The following is a 13069-nucleotide window of genomic DNA, read 5'->3' as shown; positions in this document are numbered from 1 at the left end:
GAAGAAAAGGAGGAAGAAAACAAATATTTTTATCAAATTTTCAGGACTTGACATTAAATACCAAATTAGTAAATTCATTATGAGATAAATGCTGCTCCTAGTTTGGCTCTGTCCCTTTATCCTTACCACATCCAAACTCAGAGTGACTCATGGGAGCCTAGAAATAAGACATACACAATTTTAAGGGAAAGGGAGAATTAGGAGGTTTGAAGCTCCTGCGGGAGAAGACTAAGAATAGACAACTGACACAAAGAGAAGAAGCTCCTCTTTCCCTTTCCTCCCAGTGTAGGTATCCACTAGTTTCACAGTCATTCCTCTAATAGCATGATTTTTCTTTTCTTCCTTCTTCCCTTCATTTCTTTTTTCCTTCCTGTCTTTCCTCCGTCTTTCTTTTACACAAAAATTAAAAAGTGAGGATAGAGTGGCTTTTTCTGTTAGGTTTCAACTGTGACAGGAACTACAGATCACTAATCTGTTGTTGGGAGTGGGGAGAAAGATAAAAAGAAATATCTGGAGATCTGGGAAGTTAAAAACCAATTAATACTCTCCCTTCTTGAAAAGAGAAGTGAGCAATAAGGCATATGAAGAAAAAAATCTAATAGTGCCCTCCTTTGTGCACCGCATCCCCTCAAGAAGTGAAGTGTCTTGGCCGGAAAAAAAAAAGACACTTGGGGAGGAGGATATCAAATAGTAAGGGATAGGGGCAGAAGGAGGGACTAAAGATAAAGAGGAATTTGGAAGGAAATGTCAATGAACTCATAGAGGATTTAATAACCACCTTCTGCGTGTCCAGCCTGTACATGGGCAGAAAGACACATCCCTGACCTCAAGGTGCAGCCAAAACATACGCTGTGAAAAGCACTTGGTAGCAATTTAAGACAGTAAATAATAAAGAGATAAAAATAGGTCATGGGACATGAGTGTTTCTGGGAATTTCGGGGTGGGAGCTATTATTGTGAGTTAAGGTAACAGCTGTGCAAAGTAGGAATCATAGTTATGAAATTCAGAAATTGCGGCTGCGGAGGGCTGACAATTTTTCGACACCTGGAAATGTGAGAGATTCCAAAGAACGCTCCACCTCAAATTCCTCTAAAACCAACTCCTCAGGAATGGCAGTCCTCAGAAACCTCGACCGCCGTGAAGCGACGGCTCCCGGAACCGGTGTGGCCAGCTTGGGGTTGCGATACGGAGACTGTTTGCGTGACACCCCCTCCACCTCCCGCCTCCTCCCGCCCCGTGGTTGCCCTGGCAACGGAAGGGAGCCGGCGACCTGGGTTCCGGAAGCCGGAGAGCTAGAGCTTGGAAGCTACCCTGGTCCAAGGATGCTGAGTCCGGAGCGCCTAGCCCTACCGGACTACGAGTATCTGGGTAGGAGTTCCTTCAGCTTCGCAGAAGGAAAGAAGTGCAGACAATTAGGCCAGGGTCTGGGGAGGAGGCGGGGAGGGGGCTGAGTGGGAACGGGGTCGCGGTGGAATAGGGAGGGGCAGGGACGGGGGGCGCGTTCCCGGGCCTGGACGTGCAAGGCCGAGCCAGGGGGAAAACAGCATTGGGGGTCAAAGGACGTCTGAGGTGTACCGGCTCAGGCAATGTGGATTGTGTTCAAAGTGGGATAGGTTGGAGTTGAGAATTTGGGGGCCCTTTTGGAATATTATAGGTCATGCTGGTGGTGGAGTAACCTTGGAACCTGAAGTGCCAAATCAGTCATTCTGTGAACATTTTACCGTTAGAGCGGCCACTAACATTTTTGAGCATTTCTTTTACATGAGGCGCAATGCTAAACATTTTACGTGCATTTAAAAAAAATTGATATTTCACCACAGCCCTAGGAAGAAATGCTGTGGTTTTCTTCCATTTTGCAGACGGAGAAACTGAGGCTGAAGAGATGACTTGGGTAAATAAGGCCACACAGCTAGAATATGGTAGAGCTAGAATCAGAAGCTAATCTGCCCACTCCAGAGCTTGAGCTCTTGACTACTGAGGCAGTAGCTGTAGTACTTCATCGAGCACCTTCAATGTGTAAGGCCTTTGCTGGGTGTAAAGAGGATATATATGTGTGTGTGTGTGTGTGTATGTGTACATATATGCACATACATTTAAAAAAATCATAGGCTTTATTTTTTAGAGGCATTTTAAGTTTACATAAAATTAAGCAGATGTCATAGAGCCATTCCCATATACTCTCTCCCGCTCACTCAGTTTCCCCTATGATTAACATCTGCCGTTAATGTAGTGCATCTGTTACAATTGATGAATCAATATTGATACATCATTATTAACGAAGTCCATGCTTTACATTAGGGATCACTCGTTGTGTTGTACAGTTCTATGGGTTTTGACTACTCCATGTCATGTATCTGCCATTATAGTATCAGGCAGAGTAGTTTCACTACCCTAAAAATCCTCTGTGCTCTACCCATTCATCCTTACTCCTGCCCCCCAACCCTTGGCGTCCACTGATCTTTTTTACTGTCTCTGAAGTTTTACTTTTACAGAATGTCATACAATTGGAGTCATACAGTATGTAATCTTTTCAGACTGGCTTCTTCACTTAGCAGTATGCATTTAAGGCCCTCCATATCTTTTCCTGGCTTGATAGCCCATTTCTTTTTATCGCTGAATAATATTCAATAGTATGGATGTATTATAAAAAATTTTTAATGAAAAACAATTCTAGTTTAAATTTTTTAATGGGTACTGTGGAAATTGGATTAAAAATATAAAGAAGTTTATAGTGAAGTCTCCTCCCACCCCCCACCCCCTTACCCCCACTTGCCAGTTTTCCTCCACCCTTAGCGCCATAGCGATAACCACTATTACTGGTTTCCTGTGTATCCTTCCAGATTAGTTTATTATGTACATAAGGGAGAGTATAGTGCATACTTTTCTCATTTAATAGATCTTAGATTGAGATGTCATCTTAGAAAGCTTCCTTCTTTTAAAAAAAATTTTTTTAGCTACACAGTATTTAAATAATTTAACCAAATCTCTATTGGTAGACAAGTTCTTTTTAGCCTTTTGCTATTACTAAAAATACCCCACTGAATAACCTGCAATTTTGTTCCTTTACTAGTATACCTGCAAAGACAAATTTCAGAAGGTAAAATTGGTAGGTCAGGGGAATATGCATTTTAAATATTGCTAGATATTACCAAATTGCCCTCTGTAGAGGTTGTACCATTTTACATTGCCACCAGCTATGTAAAAATGCCTGTTTCCCCATAGTCTTTCCAACAAAATATATCAAATTTTTGAATGATTTCAACCTGTTAAGTGGCAATAGCCCAAGGTAGATTTAATGTACATTTCTTTTGTGCAATTGAGCATCTTTTTACCAAGTTTGAGGGCTCTTTGGCTTTCTAAAGTTATATATAGAAAGAGGTATATATATATGGATACATATATATGTACGCACATACATACACACATATGCATATATATGTATGTGTGATAAATGTGTGTATTTATATATAGAGAGAGAGAGATTAATTGACCACATCTGTTAATTAGTCAAAAGGGCATAGTTAAATCACAGGTAATTTTGTATCAAATGAATAATAATAGCAATGTCTAGCAATGCCTAGACTTTTGCAAAAGATTTTATGTATTGTATCTTATTTACCCCATACTCAATGAATCTATAAAATATTTGAAAAGTTTAGTCCATTATTCGGTCCCTTGGGTGTTTTTTGTTTAAATAACATACCTCAGAGTCTTGGCATATTTAATATACTGCTGCTTTGGTGAATAGAAGTTGGTGGTCCCTCCATAGTGGCTTTTTCAGGAAGACTAATTCAATGGCAATGCTGATAATGAATCTACAAACAAAATCAGAGTCTCAAATTGATTCAAAAAGCTTCAATGTCCACCTAACATCTGAACCCTGGGCAAGTGCTTCTTCAGGCTCTGTTGCATATTTGAGCCTCTTAACTCCTGGTCTCATTCAGCATCTGGACAGTCATACTGCCCTAAGCAGGGTCATACTACTCACTGGCTTCCTCATTGTTCATCAAATCATATAACTCTGCTGAAATGCATTTGTCTTTAGTTGGGAACAACCCCTATCCGTTACAGTTTGGTCTCTTTTACAGGATGCGGTTTTGAGGTGTTCACCCTCAATTTAATGACCATTGAAAGCCACTCTTAATAGATTAATAAAATATTTCCTGGTTTTAAAATTTTAAATACCCGTGGAGGGTTTATCTTTTCTTTCTTTTTTTTCTTTTATAAATTATAAAGTCACTTACATGTATAGGCCTGGGGAAGAAAATACATATAGAGAAAAGAAAATTGCAGGGACAGGAAAGCTCTACACATTCAGTGAAACAGAAAAGCCAAAGCTGAGTACCCCTTGGTACGTGTGTCAGAAGACCTCTTATTAGTATTATGGTAGAAATTACAGGAGTACCTATTTAAGAATACCTATAGATTTCCCTTTCTGTCTGCTAGCCAGGCCTTATATTTGCCTTTTGACTATTAGTGAAGAAAACAATCTTTCATCAGTTGGGTAAACTGATCCATTGCCCTGCTGACTTTGTGGATTAGAAACCTGTAATCATGCTCTGGAATGGCTTAGGATCTTCAGATCATCATTACAGAATCAGCTCAATGATGTTCATGCCTGCAGTCATCAGAATGTAATGATAGAAATTGTGTCAATGCCGAGGGCTGAATAGAGAGAGGAGAGTCTGGTAAGGAGATGAAATAAGTATAGAACCCTTGAAAGATTTCCAGCCTTATGAAATCTACTTATTGGAAGCTTCTGCCAGAGGCTGAGGTGTGTTTGTGTATCTGGTTGGGTGTGGAGAGCTCTCTAGAGCCGAAGGGCAGCCTGTTCTTGTCCCAGATTTGCAAAACACACCACCTACGTGCTGACCTGAGTATACGCATGAGGGTGTGAGGTTTATTTTTTACTCCACCTAATTTGGTAAGGTGCATGCTTTCACTCACGCTCCAAGTTACCTCTTCTGTTTCCATGGGAACTACTTATTCTCAGTAAGTTTGGTATTAGGTTGGCATAATAGATAACTCTAGGAAATCAGAGATGGTCTTTCTCCTTTGCAGGCTATTCTTTTAGAGGAATCACAGGAAATTGGGTAGTTTTTTTTAAGCTATAGTTTTTAAGCACTTCATATATACTTAGCACTGTGCCTTATCTGATTTATTCCTCACAACTGCTACACAAAGTAGGTATCGTTATTCTCATTTGGTAGTTATTAATGTCATCTCATTTTACAAATAAGGAAACTAAGGCTTAGAAAGGCTAATTAATTTGTACAAAGTCACATAGGTGATGATGCATAGCAAAGCCAGGATTCAAACCCAGGTTTGTCAATTCCATAGCCTGTTTTGCCCTCTCTACCAAGAAGATACAAATAGACAAAACCAAAATGCTTATTTGCCGCAAAGGGTAGTGATCCTTGCTTTCCTGTTAGAAATGGAGCTCTTAAATAGTTCATTAGTTGCAAGTAAGTTTCCTTGCAAGGAATTGTATTTTACTCATCATTGTATACCTGCCTTTCACAATGACACACTTAATACAAACAGATATGTTAAATTGAATGTGAATAATCTCATTTTAGGGTACTGGGAACCTCAAATATGAGCAGCTAACAACAACAATTAAGACTTAATTAGGCACTAAAAAAAAATTAAGCTCTTACTATGTACCAGGTATCATTTTAAGTGCTTTACATATATTAATGAAGATAAAATTTTTAAAATATTTTATTTATTTATTTATTTAAAAGATTTTATTTATTTATTTGAGAGAGAGAGCTAGAGAGCACAAGTTGGGGAGAAGGAGAAGCAGGCTCCCCGCAGAGCAGGGACCCCCAACATGGGGGCCTCAATCCCAGGACCCTGGGATCATGACTTGAGCCGAAGGCAGACGCTTAACTGACTGAGCCACCCAGGTGCCCCAATATTTTATTTACTTAAAAAAATATTTTATTTATTTGAGAGAGAGAGTGCACGTAAGCAGAGGGAGGAGCAGAGGGAGAGAGACAAGCGGACTCCACGCTGAGTGTGGAGCCCAACGCGGGGCTTGATCCCACGACCCCAAGTTCACCACCAGAACTGAGACCAGGAGTCAGATGTCTAACCTACTAAGCCACCCAGGTGCCCCGATAATTTTAATTGTTCTCTCCATTTGACAGATGAGGAAACTGCAGCATAAAGATATTAAAAAACTAGTTAGTAAGTCAGGGAGGCAGAATTCTAATACAGCAGTCTGACTCCACAGAGTCATATTGTAAAACTCCATGCTATAAATACCTTGAGCAACTCCAAAATTGAGGCTCCCTATTGTATAGATCTATGCATGGATCCTGGAGTAAGTTCAGGTGACTCCAAAGGCTTAATTTAACATTTCTGCCAGGAGGGGGCATCCTAGGAATCAGGATGGATCAGGGAATAGTAAAATTCCAGTTCCCTCTTGCCACTGAACTCATCTCGTAGAGGCAGGCAATGAAGAACATAACTTCTAAAAATAAACCATTCAGGAGAGTTTTACTGACAGTAATCTATGTAGTTTGGGTAGCTGTGTGATTTTGAAGAAGTTACTTAACCTCTCTGTGCTTTAGTTTCCTAATGGGCAATATGTGGATAATAATAGTACTTATTCATACATGTAAACCTTTAGAGCAATGCTTGGCTGCTACATTGTGTCTACATTGTGAAAAGAGAGTACAAAGATGAGTTAGATATCTTTTAGAGTACCTGGGGTAGGTGCTCAATAAATATTAACTATTATAACTATACTTTTTAATTTTTATTTTTTTAAGATTTTATTTATTTGAGAGAGAGAGAGAACACAGAGGGAGAGGGAGAGGGAGAAGCAGACTCCCTGCTGAGCAAGGGCTCCATCCCAGGACCCAGATGAGATCATGACCTGAGCCAAGGCAAAAGCTTAATGACTGAGCCACCCAGGCTCCTCTCGCCGCTTTTTTTTTTAGATTTTATTTATTTATTTGAGAGAGAGAGCACAGAGGGAGAGGGAGAGGGAGAACTTTTTTAAAAAGTATATAATACATCTGTGGCAGCCATAAAAATGTGTTCTCAGATGTCCTGCTGTGGGGAGGGAAGGGGAGGGTAATTGACCTTCAACTCCAGCTCTGAATCCAACACCTTGTACACACTGAGGTTGCACTTCCCACAGTCGGCTTCCAGCCAATGGCTGGTAGGACAGACCCACTTCTATGAGATAGGTGACTTATTCTTTTGATGGTGGCTTTGGCTTGAGGATTCCCATTGCATTGCTGTCTAAATTCTCTCTCTCTCTTTCTCTCTCTCTCTCTTTAAAGGTCAACCCTGCATTGTGGTCTATCAGCAATCCCAGCCTCCTGCGGCTCCCCTCCCCCCCCACAACGGTTGCCCCATGGGTTTTTCCCCCAGTATATCTCTGGCATGTCTGATCCTGTCTTGTGTGCTTCTCAGAGTATTTGGACTAAGACAACATCCAACAATCACTGATATAGGCCCTTCCAGCCTCAAGGTTAATATAATTTCTTCAAGCCTTGGCAGAGGTTCTGACATAGGACTCTTTCTATGTAGAAGACTCTTAAGTTTTACTAATCCTATCTTTTGTGTTTGCTGATATCAAAGTACATGATATTTACTTGTCTTACTGCCAAACACTTTTTAAATGGTTTGTTTATTTATTTATTTATGGATGAATCCTGATGAGAAAACTTATTTTTGTTTGAATATAATTAGTGAACCTTCCAAACCCAACCATATGCTAGGAAACATTGCTCTTCACCGTAAGTTAGCAGAAATACCCTTAGGACTTTAAAGTGCCTGGGTTGTTGCAGAAAAGAAATGAAAACATTATAGATGTTACACTGACTTCCTGAATCTTTGGAAACTAGGTTTATAACATAAAAATGGTCACTTTAAAATAGTAAGAGCATGTTTACAGATCATTTCTTATTCCCCCCACTTCTCCTTCTTTTCCTTTCTTCCACATTGTCCCTTCTTTCCTGAATACCCTCACTCCTGTAGCAAGACATGAATATAAAGTGTCCCTCGAGGCTGGGAAACTTAATGCCATACGGAGGAGATGGGACATGTTCACGAATGACAACACCACAAAGTGACAGTGTAGCCAGTGTCATTATAGAGCGAGTGGGTGAACCAGGTGCGTGCCACTGTCTGGGCACTTTCCCAGTTTGGCTAGCAGCTTCAGAGTTCCGACAGGGCAGCAGTTCCCTAGGCGGCCCAGTTCTGGGGTATACTTTCAGGACTTTTTCCTGGAAGTTCAGCCTAGGCTCTGTTTCTTCAACCTTTCCAAGGATTCTGTAAGCTATTTAATAAATGTAATAAATATATACACATATATGTATATTTTTAAGATTTTGTTTATTTATTTGTCAGAGAGAGAGAGAGCACAAGCAGGGGGAGCCGCAGGCAGAGGGAGAAGCAGGCTCCCGGCTCAGCAAGGAACCCAATGCAGGACTTGATCCCAGAACCCTGGGATCATGACCTGAGCCAAAGGCAGACGCTTAACCAACTGAGCCACCCAGGCATCCCATGTAATAAATATATTTTTATTGGGGAAAAAAAGAGAGAGCAAGTGATAATTTTCACTGGGGGTAAAAAAGAGAGCAAGCGAATTCTAAGGCATGTTGTTCCAGACCCTCACCAGACCCATTTCTTCAAGGTAACTAAATTGTAGGTGATTTCTGTGTTATTCTAGGGTTTTAAAATGGTTCTGTAAATTTTTAACCTCATCATTTATGTATTTAAGTAATATTAAAATCTTTCCTCCAACTGCTGTCCAAAAGTTGGGCATCACTTTTATTCACACAAATACCGTGTTTGCTAAATGAGTAATGTTAGGAGGCTGAGTCCGTAAAGTTTTAAAAAGTAATAATAGAGGGGCGCCTGGGTGGCTCAGTTGGTTAAGCGACTGCCTTCGGCTCAGGTCATGATCCTGGAGTTCCGGGATCGAGTCCCGCATCGGGCTCCCTGCTCGGCGGGGAGTCTGCTTCTCCCTCTGACCCTCCTCCCTCTCATGCTCTCTGTCTCTCATTCTCTCTCTCTCAAATAAATAAATAAAATCTTTAAAAAAAAAAAAAGTAATAATAGAGATCAGAAGAGACAAATGATCCATTAACTTATCTCCAGTTCATTATCCTGTTCATATCCTTCTTAGCACTTATCACAGTTATCTTGTTTGTATACTTATTTGCATATACTTATTTGTATACTTGGTTATTGTCTGTTTCTTACTAGAATGTAAGCCATGAAGGCAGGCCTGTTCTCAGTATTTCCAAAATCTAGCACACTGCTTGGCTCAAATTAAGTGCTCAATTGTTAAATGAATGGTCTGCTTTAAGTAGCAGAATAATTTTTTTCTTAAAAAGGAAAAATCCAGTTCAACAAATAGTTACTGAATTCCTACTATAGAGAGACACTAGACTTTTTTTTCCTTCTTCCACGGATGGAAAAAAAAAAGGATGACTGATTAATATCTGCCCTGGATTCTTCTGGTTTTAAACTCTAATTATACCTAAGGATAGTTTACTGCTTGATGCCGTAATTTCTACTTTTTTGGTTACATAACAGTAAGATTTAACCCATTTTTAAAAATGGTAATTGGGGCATCTCCAGGAGATCCCATCCTATAGTTGGACAGAGTAATATGCTTTGATTAACACTGGAATTACCCTTGCAAACTAATCTCTGGGTTCTCTGCGTTGGGATTGCCCTTGCACCACTTCCCCAGGGGCCTTAGGAAATAGCTCATTCTATGATTGGAATGTCAAGTCAAAACACATTTATCTGAGCAGAATTTTAATGATTTATCAAAGAGAGGAGGGATTTTCCCAAACACATCTGAACTTACCAAATTACTGATCCCATTAGCTATGTTTTCTCTTAAGCACCTTTCTTTGAACAAAGCAATTACTGCTGAAATCATCAAATGTATTTTTCATAAAAGCTTTTGACTAAGTTTTGTTTGATTAGCAGGAATCCGGTAAAAGTAAATATTGTTTGAGAAGGCACTTTCAGAGCCCTTTCTTTTTCTTCATTGAATTAGCTTTTTAAAAGTACTATTCTTTGGAGAGTAAGAGCCTTTTTCCAGCTGTCCTATTGTGTAGCTCAAGGTCTCGTTAATACTATTATCTGGCCCTGAGATTACAGGTAATTGTGATAAAACACAAGCTTCAGTTTCTGTAATCTCAGACAGAAATCTGTTTGTTCCCAGGCCTTCATATCAGGTGTTTGTTAAATTCAGACTTCTCTCACCTGGGATAGCCCCATTGGCCCCCAGTAAACAGAGGTATCTAGCAGGGACAGGGCTGCATTAGGGACATTGCCTTTTTTTTTTTTTTTTTTTTTTTAAATCATGTGGCAGAACTCCTCCTGTGGCCAACTTACATACAACGCATGCTAAATAGGAAAATTACATATTTTAAAATAGGCATGTTTGAAACAATAACACTTTTGAATGTGAAATGTACCAAAGGCCACATGTCTTTGGCTTTGCTTGTCAAATGGAGAGGCGGCCAGAACCACTCGGCTCCATGGTTCTCATGCCCCAAAGTCCTGCAAATTGACATGTAAGTAGACAACACACAAAGAAGCTCAGCCCATGAGAAAGTGAGTTTGGGCACTTGGGCTGGCCTCCTTTCTCTCTGTGTGGAGTTCTTTCCAGCTTCACTTCTTCTGTCCCATCTTAGTTTCTCAGAAAGGAGAGATTAAATGTGTCTGGAATTTCAGCATGTTAACTGCACAGGCAACATGAGGCTAGCACTCAGGCCACTGTTCAGCCTGTCATATGGAAGGAATTGCTTTTCAGGGGAGATTATAATTGTGTATGTAGCCACACAAATGCACATTCTGCCTGGAGGAAAATGCACAGAAGAGGAGGCCTCATGCTGCCACTCAGGTCTCTTTGTAGAGGGCTGCATAAGAAGCCCTCACATGGTGGAGTCAACTCTTTGGGGCTTAATGAGTCATCTTTTTGTGTGATGCCTACTTCAAAAAAGAAAAAAAAAAAAAGGAAGAAGAAGAAATGCACGTTTCCCAAAGTGGGCTGCTTTTATTGGCCCTGCAGCTTTGTCTAAGAGTTTTGTACATTCCTGATGACATCATTTACAATGCTAGTGCACAGACAGTAAACAAAAAATAATTTAGCTTTTGGGCATTTAGATAAACCTTAAATAGTTCAATTTAGAGAAATGATAATAAGCTTTATAAACAGCGCACACATGAGCTTAAACAACAAGCATGACCCCAATCGTTTTTGGAATGTGATGTGTTGAAAGATGGCTATAGAGAAAACTAGAAGCTTGACACTTTTGAATTGTGTGCAGTTCAAACTCGAATCCATGGTCTAGTGTCAATCCCAAGCACTATGTTCTAGTTAGTGGATAAAATACAGGCTACCACATGAGTAAGTCATCAAGGTCCTTGAGCCATAGCATTTTACCTATAAGAAAGGAAAAGGTAATATTACCACCTACCTCACAGGAATGTTAAAAGATTGAGAAGATAAACACATGGAGCTCTTTATAAGGAAGGTATTTTGTAAATAGAAAATGCTATTATTATTCTCCTTGATCAAATTTCCCCAACAAATGGAGTTGATAAAACCTACCTCACAGGGGGCTGAGAGGATGAATTAATATATATCAAGTATCTTAAACTATTTAATAAGACCTAAAATGGTCTTTTTTTGATAGTCTATAGGCCACCAAACATGGTGTTTAGATACATGGTTAACTTACAAAGTCTCACATATGCAGTTGGTCTTCTGCCTTGTCTTCAAGGCTGGCATGGTACAGAATTGTAAATCTATAAGTAGAAAATAGGTTAGGTCTTCAGGGACAATGGTCCTGCCTTTTTTTCTCATCAAGGTTATGCCTGTGAATAGCCTAATGGAGTCTTGCTAATCTATGTTGCCATGTCTGGACATAGGGATTGTTTTGACCTTTGCCTTTCCAGCAAATATTTGGTTTTGATTTCATATTTCTAAAGGAAAAATACACTTACAAGGAAAAGAAGTGGTTGATTTGTCTCACCTTGTGAACTTTTTCTTATCATATTTCCTAGTAGTTAAGAGAAAATAATTATTGTTGAAGGACCTGACATCAGGTTCCCCAAGTAGAAAGTTCTTAAACTCAGCTGAGTAATAAAAACAGCTTTGATTGTTATGTTGAGAACAGGGACACCAAAAAAAAAATTGATATATTTTTTAAAGATTTATTTATTTATTTGAGAGAGAGAGGCAGAGGGAAAGCGGGGGTGGGGGACTGTCGAGGGGCAGATGGAGGGGAAGAGAGGAAAAGAGAAAGCAGACTCTGTGCTGAGTGCAGATCCTGATACATGGCTTGATCCCACGACCCTGAGATCAGACCTGAGCCAAAACCAAGAGTCAGATGCTTAAGCAACTGTGCCACCCAGGTGCCCCAAGAATTTATATATATATTTTTAAAGATTTTATTTATTTATTTGACAGAGAGAGACACAGCGAGAGAGGGAACACAAGTCGGGGAGAGGGAGAAGCAGGCTTCCCGCTGAGCAGCGAGCCTGATGCGGGGCTTGATCCCAAGACCCTGGGATCATGACCTGAGCTGAAAGTAGACACTTAACGACTGAGCCACTCAGGTGCCCCAAGAATTTGTATTTCTTAACGACAAAGTTATCACTGACATCTCTTCTTCTGTTATTGGTATTTTCATAAGATTTGAGACCCAAGATTTCCTAGGATGCCTCAGTTGTGGCCATTTCCAGCCGATAGAAAGGCTAAGGGGAGGGAAGGACTCCAGGATAAACACCTCTTAAGCAAGTAAGGCAGAAGTTACAAACACACCTTTTTCATAGATGAGAAATTAATATAAGGCCCCTGCTAATTGCAAAGGAGCCTGGGAATTGAACTTCAGCCAATCATGTGCAAGAAGAATAGGAGCACAGATTTTGGGGAATGCAAACAATAATCTGGCATACCTGGTATTTACAGTGGAGACATCTCTCCCACTGAAAGTGAGGTGTTGGTAGCTAATTACCCTTATTCATAGGTGAAGCATGGATGTCCTGGAGGGTGTTTAACTTTTTCTCCCCT

The 13069-nt window shown here is 40.1% G+C and overlaps 1 protein-coding gene across 1 annotated transcript in view; it reads left to right on the top strand.

Moving 5' to 3' along the window:
* Positions 1-1286: 1286 nt before the first annotated feature.
* The window catches only part of C11H11orf49 (chromosome 11 C11orf49 homolog), a 186497-nt gene continuing 174714 nt past the window's right edge, over positions 1287-13069 (top strand). The window contains exon 1 of the mRNA XM_021685420.2: positions 1287-1368. Coding sequence (XP_021541095.2) covers positions 1323-1368 — 46 coding nt within the window. The 5' untranslated portion in view covers positions 1287-1322. The remainder of the gene's footprint in view (positions 1369-13069) is intronic.

This window comes from Neomonachus schauinslandi, chromosome 11 (genome assembly GCF_002201575.2).
Source record: "Neomonachus schauinslandi chromosome 11, ASM220157v2, whole genome shotgun sequence".
In the NCBI taxonomy this organism is placed as follows: Eukaryota; Metazoa; Chordata; class Mammalia; order Carnivora; family Phocidae; genus Neomonachus; species Neomonachus schauinslandi.
The sequence above is the reverse complement of the archived record's forward strand: the minus strand, read 5'-3'. Positions and strand labels throughout refer to the sequence as shown.